The sequence below is a fragment of the Cheilinus undulatus genome, linkage group 6, assembly GCF_018320785.1.
Source record: "Cheilinus undulatus linkage group 6, ASM1832078v1, whole genome shotgun sequence".
Taxonomy (NCBI): domain Eukaryota; kingdom Metazoa; phylum Chordata; class Actinopteri; order Labriformes; family Labridae; genus Cheilinus; species Cheilinus undulatus.
Genome location: NC_054870.1, coordinates 34909667 through 34930381, shown reverse-complemented (window position 1 = coordinate 34930381; position 20715 = coordinate 34909667). Strand labels below are relative to the sequence as shown.

General features: G+C 38.4%; 1 protein-coding gene across 1 annotated transcript in view; it reads left to right on the top strand.

Moving 5' to 3' along the window:
* pcsk2 (proprotein convertase subtilisin/kexin type 2) overlaps positions 1–20715 on the top strand; it is a 54229-nt gene that overhangs the window by 16667 nt on the left and 16847 nt on the right. Inside the window, exons 3-8 of the mRNA XM_041788867.1 lie at positions 2085–2198; positions 2604–2712; positions 5872–5909; positions 12229–12305; positions 16273–16361; positions 16874–17049. Of these exons, the coding sequence (XP_041644801.1) occupies positions 2085–2198; positions 2604–2712; positions 5872–5909; positions 12229–12305; positions 16273–16361; positions 16874–17049 (603 nt within the window). The remainder of the gene's footprint in view (positions 1–2084; positions 2199–2603; positions 2713–5871; positions 5910–12228; positions 12306–16272; positions 16362–16873; positions 17050–20715) is intronic.

The window sequence follows — 20715 nt, the reverse complement described above, 5'->3', positions numbered from 1 at the left end:
TATTCTGTTCCGGGTTGGGGGGGGCTGGAGGCTATCCCAGCTGTCATTGGGCGTTACATTGTTAAAATGGCATTTTATTTGGTAAACAGTGCTTATGACTTGTAAGGACTCGAAAATTTCAAGCCTATGACTTCGGACTTGACTTGTCTTTTCTTTACTTGAGACTTGACTCTGACTTGCACATCTTTACTTGAGAGTTGACTCAAGACTTGGGATTAAAGACTTGAGACTTGCTTGAGACTTGCAAAACAATGACTTTCTCCCACCTCTGTCCTTATCTACTGAGTATTGATAAACTATGTAAGCACCAAGGGGTAATTCTGTCATTGTAGTCAGAGCTGCACAGCCCAAATACCTGAACATAGATCAGCTCGTTCACACTATTAAAGTACCAATGCAATCCCCATCACGCTAAAGGAAGGGCACAAAATACACTATGTGAAGAAGTTACCCCTGTTTCCTTTACTTAACTGTTCTATTGGCATCCTCAGTCCATTATCTACCCCACTTATCCCTTTTGGGGTTGCAGGGGCCAGAGCCCACCACCAGTCAATCGCAGGGCTGACATAAAAAGACAAGCAATCAGGCACCGTCATGGCCAATTTTAGAGTCACTAGTTAACCTAGCTAGCGTGTTTAACCTGGAGAGAACCCACTCATCCATGAGAAAGAGCGAACTCTGCACAGAAAGGCCCTGACCGGAAAGCAAACCAGGAGCCTCCTTGCTGTGTGGCAACAATGCTAACCCCTGTGCCGCTGTGTAGTCTAAAACACTTGTTTTCTCTTAAAAGTATCCATTCAGACACAGTTTAGGCACCAGCACTTTTTTAGAGTATTAATTAAGCACAAATATCAGGAGAAACCCAAACAATACCCAACCCTAGTAAACAGTCAGCTTTCAGGCTTCAAGTCTCAAGTCTCAAGTAAAGACATGCAAGTCCAACAGTCAAGCTTTCAGGAAAAAGCTTGTTTTCCATGAAGACATTGTAATGCAGCTAATGTGGCGAAGGCTAAAGCTAATGAAGCCACGTTGGTTACGCAAGCTACGCAGGCTAACGTAGCTATGTAGCTAACAAAATCTAAAGCTAACTAAACTATGCAAGCTACGTAAATAACATAGCTTTATAACAAATGTAGCCAGAGCAAACACAGCTACTTTAGCTATGTTAGATTATGCTACGTTTGCTAAAGCTAGATCTGTAGTTATGCAAACAGCGGCTTCATTAACTTATGCCTCATTAGCTTATGTAGTAACGTTAACTATAAAGCTAGCGAAGCTATGTTAGCTTTTGCTAAAGCTAATGAAGCTAAAGAGGGACTGAGAGGGGGCATCTGCAGTTAGCCAGACCCCTCTCAGTTGAAGGGAGAAGCAGGCATGCACGGTAAGAGCAGTTCAGCATGGATCAGGAAGACACATTCAGAACTAGTGTGTGAACAATTGATATAAACCACCTCTTTAGTTCCAAATGTGCTATTTTGGATAATAATCTTCCTGTTTATATGACACAGTTTTACTGTGATTAGATCTTTATTCCGATTCACAAGCTAATGACACATGTCACTAGCCTCATGGGTTAAATTCATTCAGTCAACAGGCCACTGACTTTTTACCAGTGGCACAACTTTGGCCTTTGAAAATCTAAAGGAGCTAAAAAACTCATTTATCATCGTTTAATTTAAGAAATTATGTGTTTTACTTTACTTTTTTTTTGTAAAAAGATAGTTTCTTAAGTTAAAATGACCATGATTACAATACTAATCCTGTCAGCCTGTTCATGGCAGTTTTCCATACTGTGTTAGTACCAAGCTAAATAAAAGTGTAGCCTATGTTTCTGTTCATCTGTATGGGGCCTCATCCTGAGGAATAATTCACAAGCCACTCCTGAAAATATTGTCAAAATATGATGCAAACTAGTGTTTTTTTCTTAGTTTGATGACGTTATAACTGTTTTTGAGAAAAAAATGGTGAAACAAAGTCGTGAGCAGACTAACTCCATTTCACACTGTTATTAAATCTCTGTAATCACAGTTATTGCTGACTGCATGACTCTAATTTTGTTCTTCTTCTGCTTTTTCTCTCTCCAGGTAAAGAACGTCTTTGAACAGGAAGGCTTCAGTCGTCAGAAGCGCGGCTACAGAAATATCAATGATATCGAAGTGAACATGAGCGACCCTCTGTTCACTAAACAGTGGTATCTGGTGAGTTATCAGCCAAGCAGCCGTCTGCACACCACCCTGACCTTTAGGACCAACCCACATTCTCCCACCGTAATTACTCTGCTGCGCAGCATATTCCCCATTACTTTCTGAATCAACATTGTTATTCATTCTTTAATTAGCTCAATATTGTCTGACTGCTGCATTTATGCTGCTTAGTTCCCTCCCTTGTTGTTTGCCCTAACTGGCAAGTGTGACTTTTACGCTGCAGCTAGCTTTGCCGTCATTCATCTCTCTCTTCAGATGAATGTGCTGTATCGCTGACATTTACCTCCCCTTTTCTTCCCCACTCACCCACACGCATTGTGCATGCTGACTGTTTTTGTAATCGTGGCTCACCTGGGTGCCATGAGTCACGGATGCTCTCCATATTGTCTCTGCGATTAGATAAACACAGGCCAGGCAGACGGGACCCCTGGGTTGGATCTTAATGTGGCTGAAGCTTGGCAACTGGGCTACACAGGGAAAGGAGTAACCATCGCAATTATGGACGATGGTGAGTATTATGTGCTGCTTTCTTACTACTGAGTATTGACTAAAAAAAACTCAATTACACCCATATTTATCATAATCATTTCTTTTTTTTTGTTAACAAAAAAGAAATAGTGATTATGGTTTGCTTTACAGAATATTCATTGGGATCACTCATATATCAGTGAATACTTTCTTAAGAAAATGAATTGGTTTATATTGTTGATATGGCTCACATCTTCACTTTAAGACTACCTATAATCTATTGTTGAGAGTTTCTTAGTATAAATGGCCATTTATAAAATCTTGAGTTATGCAGGCAATTTTTTATGACGCTAGGTGCTAAAAAAAAACTTTTAGGAGAGACGATTGACAGACTTCAAAATTTAATCAGTATGAAGTTAGACACAATTACAGGGTATCCGCGGGGTCTTAAAAAGTCTTAAAATGTCTAAAATCCAATCATTTTAATTAAAGGCCTTCAAATGTCTACAATTCTCTTAAAATCTTATAAAATGTCTTAAATACGATTTTTAAAGGTCTTAAAAATGTATTATTAATGTATTATTATAACGGAATCGCTGCCAGAATCGTGGAATCGGCCAATGAAAACGGAATTTACAATTTAACGCAGAAATCACGGAAACTGAATGAATTTTACTGCAATGCTGTGTTTTTTATTTTTTTTTTAGAAAGAGGAATGTATATCCACAGGGAAACACTAAAGCGGGGCACAACTTGTCCCTCATTCACCCCGCCCCCTCCGAAACAATAACAGCATGTCAAAGCGGCTGCACGAAACACCGGCAAACATCACGTAGCCCCATACGGGGCAGTACCGTGAGACTTAATGTTGCACCTTCAAGAAAACTCATCTGTGCTTCGAGCTATTTTACCTCACCACACCACCTGAGCGGTGTGTCACACCTCACGCGAGGCACACCGCTCACCCTTCGGAGGCTCAAAATCAAGTTGGACGGACTCAAGATTTTACGAAGTCCAGCAGTCTAAATGATGTTAAATTGGAGTAACAGTTAGCTTAATAATTCATCCTGTAGATACTGTAGTTCCCTTTGGTTGCTTAATGTGCCAACATGTGTCTGGATTAACGTAGCGGTCTGATATGAGGCAGACGGACAGACAGCAAGGGAGATGAGGAGAAAACCGTTGCAATCTTATTGTTGTTTATTGGGATCCCCATTAGCATTGGCACATGGCTAAGGCTATTCTTCCTGTTCTACAGTCAGGAGTAGAACAATGCAGCATCAAACTGCATGGACTGTTACAGACTGTGAGAGTAAATACAAGTTTAGGCAACAGGTTTACTATTAACCATTTAACTTTAATGTGACCTTATTAAGTTACCTTCACTGTCTGTAATGAGAGAACAGAAGGATTTCTTCATTTACATTATAAACATCAGTTAGGATGTGATTATACATGTGAATGTGTCTTGAAATGTTGGAAATATTTGACTGTTACACTGGTTGTAGTTATTTTATATCAGGGTTATCCAAACAGCGGCTCCTGGGCCAACTGTGGCCCTTATTCAATAAATTTAAGGTTATTTCTATTTAATTAGTGAACATTTGATTCATTTACATAAACAAGACTCCCTTTTTTCTGGTAAAATTAGTGGAAAGGTTAAAAAACAGAATTCCAAAAAACATTAAAATAGAAAAAAACGGAATTTGGCAAAAAAAAACAAAAAAAAAAAACGGATTTCATAGGGCCCTCTTTTGCAATTAATTCTGGGCCTCTGATTTTGGATATGGATGTGAAATGGGTCTTAAATTGTATTTATTATGATCTAAAAAGTCTTAAAAAGTCTTAAATTTGACTTGTTGAAACCTGCAGAGACCCTGAATTAAATAAAAGATGACCTAGTAGTTGGGTCGCACCTCATGTCTGAGTGGCCAGCTTGCGGCTCCTTTTCCTCTTGTCTCACCCCCTCTGTCTCATCCCTATTTCTGACTCTATCCACTGTCCTCCGCTCTAAATAAAGGAATACAAAACCCAAACATATGTGTACTCTGAATCACTTTGCACCTCGGGCATCAGTAGGAATAAAAATAATCAGTCTTGTTGATGAGGGCCTTTTTTCTTATGTGGATTTTATAGAGGTATAAATATCAGTTAGTTTCATAACCACTGAAAACTTCTCACTAGAGCTTTTATCCATATTGTAAGGAAGGCAAAAATCCAAAAACAAAAGGCAGGACCCAAATGCAGAATCAACTAAGAATGACTGATTTAATAAAACAAACAAAAGAACTACTTAAACTAAATCCACAGGAAACTAAAACTCAGTGTCCATGAAACCAAGCGAAAACCACTGGAGCAACACGAGGAGAAACACGGGGATGACATCTGACGAACTGACCAAGGACAGGGAGAAACACAGAACTTAAATACACAGGGAGTGATTGCACAAGGAGAAACAGGTGTGGATGACAAGACACAGGTGAAACTAGTGAGTGTAATCACAGAGGAGGGAAACTGAAGGCAGGAAGCAAAACTGGAATCAAACACAAGGGAAGGCAACTACAAAATGAAACAGGAAACATGGAGCACTTCACAATACACAAGAACACTGGACCAGGAGGAGAATCAGACATGAGACACTAGGAGGGAGCAAGGAAACAAATACAAAAACAGGGAATGTAAAACTAAACATGAAGCACAGGGAATGTAAAACTAAACATAAAACACAGGGAATGTAAAACTAAACATGAAACACAGGGAATGTAAAACTAAACATTAAACACAGGGAATGTAAAACTAAACATGAAGCACAGGGAATAACCTAAACTGAAACAAGGAGTTAACTAGACATCAAACAGGGAATTAACTAAACAAAACTAAATACCAGAAATATACAAACTAGGAAACCCTTGAAGTAAAACTTAGAAACATGAAAATCACAGAATTAATAAAGGAAAACACCAGAGAAACTTAAGAACATAACAAATCAACATCAGGATCATGACACATATTTGTACTGTTTAAGCACTACTATATAACTGCTGGTCTTAGTCTGAATTAAACTGTTCTATGATGACTGAGAATCATTAAAATGCTGAATAAATGTGAAGCTTTGCTGTTGTGGGACACATCTGAACATGCATCTCTCTGCTTCTCCTGCTTAATTAAATCACTGATGAATGTCAATATCTCATTTCAGGAATCGACTATCTTCATCCAGACCTGGCTTCAAATTACGTGAGTACCTCTGTGTTATTAATTTCACACTTACCTTCATTCCCTCTAAGTGTTGTCATAAACTGCAGCAGGGCTTCAGATGCGGGATTTCATGGGCTTTGTGGTTCACCATCAACAGTGACAGGTTCTCCCCTAGTTCCCTTCATGGCTGCCGAGTCTCCTTGTACTGGTGGAGGACGCAGAGACAGGCAGACAGCAGGCCGAGCTGTTTAATGTTAATGCACCCTGCACTGTGGCAGGCACAATGGCAGGCCGATCTGTCACAAGCAGAGATAATGCCAGGGTGGTTGGCGCTGCATAATGTGATGCTCCATCTCCAGAATACTGATAAAAACTTAAAGGACAAGAGGGATGGCTAAATGGAACAGGGATATGCAGAAAGCTCAGCTTGATCTGACTGTTAAATATACAGTGGAAGTGAGTGTGACTGCATTAAGGTGTCGTTTTGAATCCAAAGATCTTCCTTAGAGACCAAGCTGTGGGTATGAGTCAGTCACGTTGCTTTGTTGGCCTTAAAACACCTTACTTGTGCTTTTTCCACATATTTTCAACAAAGAGAAAATACAAATAATCTTCACACTTCAGTTCATCATAATGCAAAGGATATTCAATTTGATACACTTTAAATCTTTGTACAGACCACTAAGGTTTTGCTGCCTTTGCATGTTTCTTGCTTGTGAACAGAGCCGAGACTCAGCCCTAAAATAACACTCCGTCTCAGCTGGGGTGATGCAGGAATACACTCCACTGGATGCATTGATGGATCACGCTGTGCATAGATTTAGACTGTGTTTGAGAGCGTGCACCGCAGAGACACACTGATCCTGTTTTGCTACTGTCGTCATGGTGTTCTGCAGACCTCCAAATCCCTCAACTGGATAATATTATAAGAAACAGAGTAAAATGTCAGTCTGACTTCATCGTGTCTTTGAGGTGGAGTCACACTGGCTCTGTGCACATGTTTGCATCTGATTGGATAAGAAATGTTAATGCATGGGTGTTGGATTGTGCGTGACTTGTTTTTGGAGGTTTTGTGTTATAATCACACTGCTCAGAAGATATTTCGTGATAAGGTGAATTAATTTTGAGATTAAATGGGTTTTAAGATGAGCGATTACAGCTTTGGTAGTTCAATTTCATGGCACATTTATCTGCAAATATAAACGCTCCTACTACTTATCATTATTTCTGCATAAATAAACACATCTTTATGGATTTGAGCATAATAATAAGATCAGGTATACTGTTTTGCTTAGTTCCTACCATGACTAAGTATCTCTGGGATGGAAGGAGAAAAATGTTTTTTTTCCATCTTCATACAGTGCCTGCAAAATGTATTCACTGCCTTTTTTGAAGAGTGGTCTACACACACTGCTTTTTTCTTCTGCCTTTGACTGTTAGATAAAGTACAATAAATTTGCATTTTGCCTATATACTCTCCTAGGACAGGAGTTACACATGACCTGGTGGGTGACAATTTACTTGAATTACTGATTGCTTTTGTCTGTTTGTTTTTAATCTTCTGTAAAGCACATTATACATCTGTATAAAATGTGCTATAGAAATACAGTCAATTTGCATTGAATTTTAATTATTTTATAAATCAGTCATTGTCAATATAATGTGGCTTGTTGACAAAAAGAGAAACAAAAAACTCTTTAATTTCAAAATGAAAACAGATTTCTACCAAGTAATGTAAATTAAATAAAAATATCTAATGTAAAATAAGTGACTGCATAAGTATTCAGCTCCTTTAAAGTGACTGACTTAATTCAGAGGTCCTGCAAATTTAGTGTTAGAAATCTAGCAATAAATAAAATGGGGATTACCTGAGTGCAGTGAATGTGTCTGGAAGGTCCAGACACAGGCAACCATTACACCATGAAGACCAAAGAACACTCCAAGCAACTCAGAGAAAAGTTGAAGGGAATGTATAAGTCAGGGGATGGATACAAAAAAAAAATCCACAGCACTGAGCATCCTCTGGAGTTCTGTTAAATCCATCATCAGGAAATGGAAGGAATCTGGCACGTTTTTAAAACTGCCTAGATCAGGCTGTCCTCACAAACTGAAACCATACAGGACGGAGACTAGTGAGGGAGGCCACCAAGACACCACCACTCTGCAATACAACAACCGTTGCCCTGGTTCTCCATCAGTCAGAACTCATTAAATCTCAACTGGAGTTCACCAAAAGACACGTGGGAGACTCCATGGTCAAGTAGAAGAAAGTTCTTAGGTCTATTGAGACTAAAATGTTGCTTTTTGGCCATCAGACAAGAAGTAATGTTTGGCGGACACCAAACACTACACATCACCACAAACACCATCCCCACTGTGAAGCAGGGTGGTGGCAGCATCATGCTGTGGGGATGTAAAGGTATAGAGGGTAAAATGAATAGGAAAATCCTGGATGACAAGCTTATTCAGTCTGCAGGAGAACTTTGGGCCTGGGAGAAGATTTATTTTCCAGCAAGACAATGGCCCAAATGGTTTTAAGAAAACAAGGTGAATGTTCTGGAGTGGCGAGTCAAAGCCCAGACCTCAATCCAATAGAGAATTTGTGACTGGACTTGAAAAGGGTGGTTTATGCCTGATACTCATGCAACGTGACAGAGCTTGAGCAGTTTTGCATGGAAATGTGGAGTAAAATTGCAGTGTCCAGATGCGCATGCCTGATTGACACCTGTCCACACAGACTCAGTGCTGTGATTGCAGCCAAAGGTGCATCTTCAAAATACTGACTTGAAGAGAGTAATATTTATGTAGTTACTTTTTTTACATTACATAATTTTTATTTAATTGACATTACTTTGTAAAAATCTATTTTCAGTTTGACATAAAGAGGGTTTTTTTTGTCTTGTTTTTTCTCAAAAAGCCAAATTATTTTGACCATCATTGATTTATAAAATTAATAAAAGGGTAAAACATCCAAGGGGTGAATATTTTTTTATAGGCGCTGGAGGAGATTATTTATGTTGCAGCTTATCACTTTACAGATTTGAACATAATAATCAATAGATGACTGTTTCGGATTTGTGGATCAGGCAGACTTGTGAAAACACAGCAGAGGTGTATTTTATTTGGGTTTTGTGTCCTTGTTTTGAGTGTGACTATCCTGCTGTGCACCCTGGGAGGTTACCATGACAACATGGTATGATTTCATACATTGGCTTTGTTTGACGTCCTATTCAACTAGGAGAGAAGAAGTAAAAGGCACAGGGACCTTTAAATTTACCTTGAAGAGTAAATTTCTCTTCTCCTGTGATCCTTATATACTCAGACAAGAATGTCATTAGATGGCAGACAGTATCCATGTTTTTAAAGTTGGCTTGGACCTCTTTTTATGGTTTATTTCATGATACCTTTAGTAAGCAGATGAGTTTACATACCTGGCCCTATGTGAAATGTTTGTCCCCTTGTTAAATAATGAATTAATTGTGGTTAACCACATTTTTTAAAAAGCTGAGTTCATTTCCACACCCAGGCCAGATCTGTAGAATGAAGAAATTACTTAAATGTCTGACAAAGTAGGTAAAAAAAAAATTTCGAGGATTAAAATGAGGTAGAACTGTTAAAATAAGTCTTAAGGAAATGTACTTTCGAAGAGAAATGAAGGAAAAGTTACTCCACCTCATTTGAACATAGTAAAATGTGCATGCTGGTTCCTGTTCCTGTAGCTTTGAGCCTCTTTTTAAAGCCTCTTACAGTGAGATCTGTGAGTAGATAAGGGATCCAGGCAAAGGTGAGGTGTCTGAAACCAGGACTAATCCATAACTGTGACCCTTGTGTCTCACAGGACACCAGAGGAAGAGCAGGGCCTGATTGAAAGCAGGAGATATGAGGTTGAGAAGCAGAGCGAGTGATTCATGGACACGCTCCTGTGTCATTTGTTACTGGGACTTCGCATTTTTCATTTTGTTTAATGAAAAAGAAAAAAACACACAGTTTCCCCTGACATGAGTTAAATATCCTGTTTGACAGAGGTGTGTTCATCCCACTGTGAATAATGAACACCATGTTGAAGCCAATTTTCAGACTTTTCACGTATTTAGCCAGCTACACTGCAGGTGTTTTGCAAATTGAATATTTTCATGGCTTTCAGCATTTTCTTCTATTTTTGTCTTACAAAGAGAGAAAAACACAAAAATAGATGAAGAAGGAAAGGTTGCAATCATGTTGATGATCACAGCAATCTCCTTTACCTTTAATTAACACCTCTGTATGGCTACTCTGACATGCAAACTCTGTCTGCATTTTACTTACCTTTCCTGCTTCATGTTGTGATAATTACAGTGTTTCTCCATTGGGTCAATAAGCTTTTGCTGATTTGCTCTCCCTTTGTTGCCGCTTGAGTCATCTTCCGTAAATGCCAGCCTGCAGAGCTGTGAGTCCTGGGCGAGCGAGGACAACAGTCCAACGATTGATACGATGTGTTTGATTATATAGCTAATGAACTCTGCTGTGACTCCTCTGTGCTCATGACCGCTCAGAACACCACTTACTGGGTACACAGAGCAAAATAAACAGCACTCAAAGCTGCATGAGTGACAGGTAAAGAAAGGAGAGATTACTGCAGGCTGCAATAGCCAGAATGCACCTTAGAGGTGTGACAGAGAAAGAGCAATTTAATGGCGACATTTCCCAAGGATGTCTGATAAATGTCAGTTTGTGTGCAGAAGTGTAGCTGTTCTCAGAGGAAAGGCTATACTAAAAACGATTTCCTTGTTACATTAAAGATGAATTCCAGATATTTAGTTGACCCAAATCAGACAATCAATACTTAATCTTATATTCTGATCTGATCTGCACACACACATTTTCAAGATACAGCAATAAAAGATTTTCATTCAAGTTCATTCAACAGAGTAGTTTGGATTATAGCCGGAAAATTGTAATCTATATATATATATATATATATATATATATATATATATGTGTGTGTGTGTGTGTCGAGATGTGAGGCTATTGTAATCGAACTTTGATGGCTTTCGTCTCTCACTATTGAATTCATCTAAACTTGTATTTTATGTTATTATTCACTTAAAAAAAACAAAACTAATTTTTCCTCAAATGTCTTTTTCTTGATTGAAATATGCTGCTGTTACTAATAACACATTAGCTAGCTAGCAGATACAAACATTAGCTAACATGCTTACAATGTAGCCATGTTTACTTTTGCTTAAGCAATATGAGCTTTAGCAAACAAATTTGATCCTTACATCTATGTTACCTATTTTGATAGAATAGCTAATGTACTTAATGCTAACGTAGCTTTGTCAGCTACCAAGATAACTAAGCTACATAGCTAATTTAGCTATATCTAATACAGCTTCAAAACTATAATAGCATTATAATGGCATCTAACATTTGCAATCTTAGCCTGAGCAAACAAAGCATAAGCTAATGTAGCTTTGTTAGCTTTAGTTACATTGTCTGTGACAGAACAAGCTTTTTCCTGTAATCAGACAGTTTACATGGCTTTATTCAAAGTTTAGTAATCAGTTTTTGCAGGTTGTGTTTTTGACTTCTTACTTCGTAAACCTTACGTTAACCATTCCCTAACCCTAACCAGAGGTTAAATTAGAGTTTCCTGCTAGACTATTTTGTCTCTGATCAAAATGACCTTTAGTCTACAAGAATTCCGGCCATATATTGTTTTGCTGCATTAACAGCAGCAAAACAATATTTGAGATGCAGAACTCTTTGATACAGCTTCAAGTCTGCGCTAAAGCGGGACTGAGGACACAGCCTTACAGCCTCATTCGGATTTGCTTTCAGGTTTTAAGATTTCATCTGAGTTTTTTGAGACATTAATGCTAGTGTGCTGGGCCATAAGGCATATTAACAGAAATAAATATTACAAATGAAAAGTTTTGTTCATGGGACTTTACAGATGTCTGATCAAAACTTAATTAAGGGCAGTGACATGTGCAGGAAATTCCCTGTTTATTAAAAAAAAAGGTAAATATTTGGAGCCCCAAAAGATTTTTGGGCTCTCACATTTGAAAATTTCTGAAGTTTGGGAGAGGCTGATGCTGAGGCTCATGTTCCCATGTAATTCTTTTGAAGAAATCAGGAATAGATTTTGTCCCAGATATCTGTTGGATAAAAATATTACAGTCACAGCATTGTGTACCTTATTACCCAGAGCTGCAACTTTCTGTTTTCCCACATTGGAAAAAGTGAAAAATTGTTCCATTCTGAGCAGTATAAGGTCAGCACTTCACCATGAATTGCTCCTCTCTGTTTCCTCTCCTTTTGTTTTTCTGTCTCACTGTTGTTTTTGTTTTGTAACTACATCCATTTGGTCCTTCAGAATGCTGATGCCAGCTACGACTTCAGCAGCAATGACCCGTTCCCGTTTCCCCGCTACACAGACGACTGGTTCAACAGGTAAAGCTCACCCAGCTGACCGGCTTATATATACACACAGTCAATACGTGCGAGGGTTATTGTATGTGTGCACATGTGTGTGCTCTCCTTGGAGTCTGGCAGCTCTCCTCTATTGATTTTCTCTCCACATAGTTCCATTAAGACATAATGGTGCAGTATAAACAGAACTGTTGTCCGACACAGCACAATAGAAAAACAGGGCCTATTTTTATCCGCTCCCTCGGAAGAGATAAGGTGGATAAAGGAGAACTAGCATAAGTCTAGTCTCGGCAGCAGTGTTCACAGTGTCGACCCTGTGTCTGATAACACCTTATCTGCCTCACATCTACCAATCACACTGATCCACTGCCACAGCAACACATGTAGAGGAGAGGAACAAAGAGAAAGACATCCCCTCTCCACCTCTCCTCTCCTCCTCTGCCTTCATCTGCTTACATGTATCACTGTGTGTGCATCTGTGTGTGGGAGTAAGGAAAAAAAGGGGGTATTTGGGTTTGCCAGTGAAGCAGTTGCTGACTGTCGGGCACAAGTCGCTGGCTAATCAGCTGGTTGTTATAAATAGCTGCCTGTCTGTAGCAATGCATGCTGGGAGAGAGGGGTTGACTCTCTGCAGTGTCCCTGTGGGGATCAGAGGGATGGAGAGAGAGAGAGATGCACATCAAATGGTGCACACATAACACTGATATTAGCAACCATATTCAGTCAGACTCAGATGAATGATGGAGGTTTCCTCTCTGTGAGATAATGCTAAACAACAGTGTTCATCATGCCCATTTTAACTCTAGAAATACATGGCAGTCATTTAGGCTGTTTTCACATGTGTAATAGGCTAAACTGTGGAGGTTACAATGCTGATGGTCCCTGAAAGTGAAATGTAAGTAAGATGTTGATTTAACAAATTCCACGGACAAAAAAAATCTAATCACTTCTATGCAGGAAAACTGCAGGCAGTCATTTTGACTGTGCAGATTTTGCTGCACTCAATTGATGCTTTTTTCTGCAGTGGCAGCTGTATCTTAATTTCTTGGCAGCATTTATTGTTTCCCAAAGAGTAAGCTTCCTATTGGATAATTTTTAGATATTCATAGATTAATTAAACCAGGCTGAGGAGGTTTTAGGCAGTTTTAGTCCAGATGAATGTGCTCCTCTGTTGTGCTGATCAAGGGCTGGTTTGAATGACAATTTCAGGGGGACCATATTGTAAAATTACCTCTATCCAGCTGCTATGGAGAAAGACACATCAGAAAGCTAGTTTTGTCTATCATCAAAACATTTCAGATACTAAATCTACCTCATAATTAAATGATTAAAGCTCATTATCTGAGTACAGATAAGTCTGGCTTTACATGCATAGTGACAAAAAGCAGTAGATTAACATTAACAATATCTTAACCAAGAAAAAATAAATATGATAACATCAAAAACAGTAATAAATAAAAACAAGATGTAATGCTCAAGACAGTCTGTCCTTAGACAGTAAATCTCAGGCGTCTCCTCTCAGACAAGTAATGTAGAATGCCGTCCAGTACAACATATTTCCGTTTTTAGATTAAAAAAAGTCAACTTCATTCATAAACAAAGTCTGGTTGTTACATTCACAAGTACCCACTTTTCACACATTACAGACTTGGCAACATTTCATAAATAACATAGAGAAAAGGGGGCACAGATGACCTAGTGGTTAGGTAGTGCCCCACATACATGGGCGGCCAGTGTTCAAGTCCATCCTGGGGTCTCTTTTCTGCATGTTTCTGTCCCGCTCTCTCATTGCTGTTTCTGATTCTATCCACAGTTAGAGTGGGCGGTAAATGGTATCAGTACCATCACCTGTAAAATTTCTGCCACAGACTGGATTTCTGCATCAACGTCATTACCGGTTTAAATTGGTGCGTTCATTTGTAGTGCACAAGCAAGGCTAACTTGTGCTAATGTAGCTTAGTGATGGAAAAACAGCTCAGTCAGCAGCAGTTTTTCTCAATATCACGAGCAGCCAGGTAACTGAATGTCACTCACTTGTTCCGCAGTAGTAAATCTGCAATACAGTAAACAGGTTAAACGTGTTTTTTCCTCTCTAAATTTGATGTCTGTAAAACAGCATCATAGCGACTCTGACAGTCTGTCTGTGGCTTTCACACATTGGTTCATTTTGGTTTCTTTGAAGACCTGTGCTGCAGTGATTCAGGATAAACAACAGTTTAAAAGTGTGCTTAAACTCGTGACTCGTTTAATGTAAGTCCACGTCAAGTCCAAGAAGCGATCTGTAGCATTAAATGAAGTCAAAGAGTCAGATGTGAACACCACAGCTGTATAGAGTTGCCCTTACTGCTGCAGATGCTAATCTGAATCAATGATAAACATGCTACTTCTGTCAAGTCCTTCACAATAAAAGTCCGTAGCTATTATTTGTTTCTTGGGTGCTTTTATTGTGAATGCTTCTTATAGAAAGTTTTGTGTGGTTAATAGCAGTTTGACTCACCTCAGGATTACAGAAGTGAAACTTCAAACTACAGGAGCCATTACAAAGACATTAACACAGAGAGACTTATAAAATCATTGTTCTGTGATTGTATGCTCAAACATGAGTTCAATATGCCATCACAGGATTGTTTTAGGAGGAGGAGAGGGTTGTAGCACCTGGATGTGCATGTAAATGTGTTTTCTATTTTTATTCTGTGATACCGCTGTTACCATGAAGGGCAAGAAAATACTGCAATCTGATATTTAGGCCATATCGCCCATGCCAACTCCACAGTCCAGTAAATCATAAAAAGCCTATTTATATAGGCAATATGTTCGAAAAGAGAAAACGATCAACGGTATAATCTAGGTTTAGATAATGTATTGACTGTTTTATAGAAGCGAACTGTGGCTCACTTTAGCTTTGTTAGCCTTAGCAAAAGCTAACATAGCTGCGCTAGCTACATTGCTACCTAAGCTAAGTCGCTAGGTTAGCTCTAGCAATGTGAGCTTTAGGAAAAAAGGCTAGCTAGCTAGAGTGTTTTCATAAGCTTTTTTTTCCTGTAAGCAGACTGACAGCTTTCTTAAACATGTTATTAGGTTTTGCAGGTTTTTAACTTTCAACTTTTGGTATCCTGACCTTAACCTCCTCTCTTACCTTAACCCAATTAAAAGTTTAGCAAGATTTATTTTTGAAAGTTTTGGCGTGCCTTTCCATTCAGACAGATGCAGCTTCTGCAGCCAGACTCCTCTTGAAATTTCAAATCTTTTTGCTGTGTTGCTTTAGCTTAGCTTATAACATTTTTGGATGAAGTTGTTATGTTGTGAAACATAATTTTTTTGGATGAACTAGCAGCAAAAAAATATCTTTTTCATTTAAAAAACTGAGCAAATGGCTCCATACTGTTAGAGAGAAAATACTGGTAAAATTAATGACAGTAGGTGGTAACAGCACGTGAGTATTTATCAAAAAGTGAAGTCCAAACTTTTTAGTTATCAGGACAACAATTCCACCCCCAAAATATATTTTCTCTAGATAGTTTGTTTGTAATACTTTGATATAATCAATTAACTATAAAAGGGGATCAAATGGAATATATCATCATCTCACATTCAACCTGTTGCTATATTTTTTTTGTTCTGATAGTGTTAGATGAATTATGTGTTGCCAATAAAGGGTTTTATATGGAATGTTTCCAATTTGTTGTATGTAATGACAAATATCATTGTAAAAATGTACATGTAAATTAGTTAAGATGAACATTTTTGTGTAATTTAATTAAAAAAATAACATACACAATAAATTTATTTCTGTATATGCTGGGTGATCTTTCTAGTGGGTTTTGAATTCTGGCCTTGACTTACTACATTATTAACCACAGAAAATACTCATTCTTTTCTGTTATAATTGTCTCATGAGACAAAGCAAATGAAAAAGGTGTTGCATCTAATCTTAAAAAATCACATCTTTTCACATCCTAAATATATTCTCTATCTTTTTTTGCTACAGTCACGGCACACGCTGTGCAGGAGAGGTGTCTGCAGCAGCCAACAACAACATCTGCGGTGTAGGAGTCGCCTACAACTCCAAGGTGGCAGGTGTGTGTCATATTAAAGCTGCAGTCGAACAGTGAGAGGAATAACAATGAGGCGATGATAATATAAGCAAACAACAGCTCTAATAGTGTGATGTTGAAAGGATCATAAGAGGTAACTCATTCTGAGGGATGCAATGTGTATAAATTGTTGTGCAAAAGCATGTTAAAATGATGTGCTGCAACCCACATAAATATGGGAAATTACTGCAGAGGTGAGTGAGAATTCACATAGCAATAGGACCATACGCAAATCCAGAAGGCTCTATGTTTCCATCTGGTATTGATTTTCTTTAAATTTGCTCTGGGAGTAACAGTAGAACAAAGAAAATTAGTATTGACTGTCTGATTTGCTCCCATGTATGAAGCTGACATGTGTGTCTGTAATGTCAGGCCTTTTGATGCTAAAGATAAGCTGTATTGCACTGACGTGATCTAGATATTGATGTTGTTGTGGTAACCCAATAAAAACAAGCGTTTTGATCTTAGACTCACAAAGAGATGTTGATCTTTTAGGTATCAGGATGTTGGACCAGCCCTTCATGACTGACATAATCGAGGCGTCATCCATCAGCCACATGCCGCAGGTTATTGACATCTATAGCGCCAGCTGGGGGCCCACGGATGACGGAAAGACTGTGGATGGACCCCGAGAGCTTACACTGCAGGCTATGGCTGATGGCGTCAATAAGGTAAAGCAACATTAAACCTGCTGTGCAAGGACATGATTTAATTTGAATAATTTGTACCATTGTGTCACTTCACCAACAGGGATCACAGTTTTAGAGAGATTAATCCATCCAGGTGGAGGTTTCACCATCATTTGGGCATATGGGAAGTCTTTACTATAGCTTTTGGAAAACATTTACTACTGCTTTCAAATGGGATTTGATGGATGCTGAATGCTACTAGAAAAACACATCTAAACAATTGGCTATGTTTCTTTGCTGACAAAGCAGGACTGAAAAGGTTTGGTGACTTGGGAGTCAAAGTTTAACTTTTTATGAAACAGGATGCCAAGATCCTTGTAGGTGGACTTAATGTTAAGGGGACTGACATGCTGGATGACTTCCTTGCTAACAATGAGGATCTCTCTTTTATTTGGGTTGAGATGATGCAATATTTGTGACATCAAATTAAAAACTGAGACTAAACAGTCCTTAAGGGTGCTAAGATTGTTGATATTATTTGGTTTGAAAGAAATACTGCTGTGTATCATCGGCATAACAAGATAACCCTGAGGTAACATGCAAGGAGAAAAGTTTTGGGCCTAGTATACAGTAGACCCTTGTGGAACTCCACATTACAGTGGAGCAGAGGACGTCCGGTGGCTTCTATATGAACACTGAAATGTCTGTCAGAGAGGTAGGAGAGTGCAATGTCAGAGATGCCAACCCAATTAGATAAACATCTTATTAAGATGGTATGACCAATGGTATCAAAAGCATCTGATAGATCCAGTAGAACAAGAATTGAGATTTCACCTTTGTCTACATGCATTAGAATAGCATCCCTCTTGTGTGACGTAGCTTTTAACTTTTGCCAAAGCACAAACGTAGTCTTAAGGCTCAAAAAATATTTTCTTTTTTACGGGACTGACAGCACACATAAAAGCTCACATTAGTGTATACCCTCTGCAAGGTCTAATAATGAGGTCTTCAGTGCTAAAGGGCAGTTCTCTGCCACATGCTAACAGAGCCTTTTCCAATTACTTGCTTGATTAATCATCATACACTGTACTGGTTGGTGAGGGTGAGAATGACTCGGCCCCAGACAGGGTGGCAGAGTAGGAGAAAAGCTGACTGTAATACGTGATCTGTCAACACGACTACTCAAGCAGACACTCTGTGATCTGCCTTTTACATTTTAATGATCACTCATTGGAGCTGCTGAGAACGGGAACATTTAGAATGGAGAAGCACATGATGTCACATTAACAGCTGAGTGAGACACATCTGGCTTTAAAACTGTATCCCAAACATAACTGTGTGGCTTCTGCAATCACCACCAATAATTTAAATAGATGACACTGTGCTGTCCAAAATGAAAGCACTCTATTTGGATTCAGCAGTAGATAGAAGGCAGAAGGCCTGAAGCTTTTAGGTGAGCTCAATGATCCTCAAATCTTCCTTTGCAATTCAAATACAGAGCGAAACATAAATAAGCACTGTGAGGAGAAAGACGTGTCTCCTCCTCCTCCACTTGATCTTTTATTTGTGGCGGCCTTTGTAGAAACAGGTGCGGCATTTGGTGAAGAGGAGTCTCTCTGCGTGCAGTCAGTTGTTTCATGTTTGGAGGCACTCAATCAGAAACAAAGATGACGTTTTATTGTGCTTGAATTTATAGAGAACAGGAGGAACAGGACAGATACTAAAGCAATCATTTTTTCATTGACTTCAGTTCTTTTTACTTGCTTTAATGAAAAATAAATTAGCTCTTGTATGTTGAAAATGCTGCAGCAACCATGACTTGTGGTCATGGAAAGAAATGTGGCCAGAAACGGTTGTGTGCCTCTATTTGTTGCCCATTCTTACGACAATAATGGAGATTTTTTGATTTCACAGAATTTTTTGAGGCTTTCATAGACACAACCACTCTATTAATACTTCCTTATGCCATTGCTGTGTCCCAGTGTCCTTGTTAAAGATAAGCGGTGGTCATGTTTTTGCCACTAACAATACTTTACACTGTGTAGGAACTCAAGCTAATGGATCAGTGTTGTCCTCAGCTCTACTTCAACATTGCTTATTTATTAATTTATCAATTCTGTGTATTTGGATAAATGACATATAAGGCTTCATTCATTTGTTGCCGGCCACCTGACATTTGCAGCTGATTTCAAATTCAACAGGCAAATAGTTTAACAAGTGTTGTTACTTTTATTATAATTGGAAAGAGGAAACATGTGTTTTAAAATAAAAAGAAGAATTTTATGATTAAAGAAAATATAGCCATTTCCCCTAGTTGTTCTAAGTGTACCTGCTTACCTAAGCAAAATTGGAATTCATCTTTTTTTTTTTTTTCAAATAATTACCTCATTTAGTTTTTGCCAGAATTCTTAGCACTTTAGAACTTTATTATTATTTCATCTGTTGACACTACTTGTAGTTTCACCACCTGAAACACTGGTTGTGCCACCTGACATTTGCAACTAATTTCAAATAAACAGACAAATACATAGACACATATTGTTACTTTTGCTCCTGTTTAAAATAGGAAAAATATACAGTATCTCTTATGACAAAACAACAGGCTGGTTGACATCCTAAAACAAAGGTATGAGAAGTGTGGTTGCCTAGTGATTATGTACACAAGTCTCATATAAAAGACTGACAAAATGTCATTCCCCACTCCCTCTTTGGCCCATTCCTTACAATATTTGCCATCCTATTTACAATTAAGGCATAAACACTTAAAAAAAACTATAGTATCTTAGAAATGTGTATTCAGTGGTTGCAAAATAAAATAGGGCTGTCACAAAATATTAGAAATTTTAACCACCAGTTATCAAAATCTCAGAATATTCTGTTGTTAATCATGATTAGTTGCGACCTTTTCATGGCATTTTAAACCTCACTATTTTGCATTGAAAATAGTCTTTATGTCAACTTTTTCTAATACCTTAAATTAAGGGTAATTAGAGTGTTTGGATAAAGACCTACATTTATATGTACATCAAAGCTTATGGCATTCACTGGAGGAAGGAAAAGGACAACACTAAAAAAGGTAAATGTTTCATAAAACAAGATGCTGAAGACTTTTGACTTGTCACTTAAAACATTTAGGAGCTGTGTTTTACATCTGTGGCTGCAGGGAGGTGCTGAGTGGCTTAACCAAAGTGTGCTGAAAAGGGACAATAAAGCCTGCGATTGATCACATTCAAATAAAAAGATGTGTGCACTAATTGAGGACCTTAATTAATCGTCATTAATGCACTCTTACTCTTGACCGCCCAAATTTAGAGCAAACATCCTCTGTGTCTCGCATGTTTATTTCTGGAAAGAAGTTTCATTTCTAGTACAGGAGACTGTGGATAAGCTTAAGTCTTGAATGTGTTTTGTTCACTTGGATGCTGTTTTTGTGTGAATACTGTATGCACTGTTCTTCTTTTCCTGAGCACAGATTTAACAAGCTTTGTAGTTCTTAAATGTGCATTTTATATATGATCTCATCAAGCAGTCAATGAACAGTAAATAAATTCCCTCCTCACATCTTGACACTTTGTCAGTTGCTTTATCCGTCTTAGCTGTAAAATTGTAATTGGATTTTTTTTTATCATTCGGAGCCAGATAATGAACACTTCTACACAGACATGCTCTGACGCCACCTGTGTGGTTATAATCAGGTGGAATTCCCTC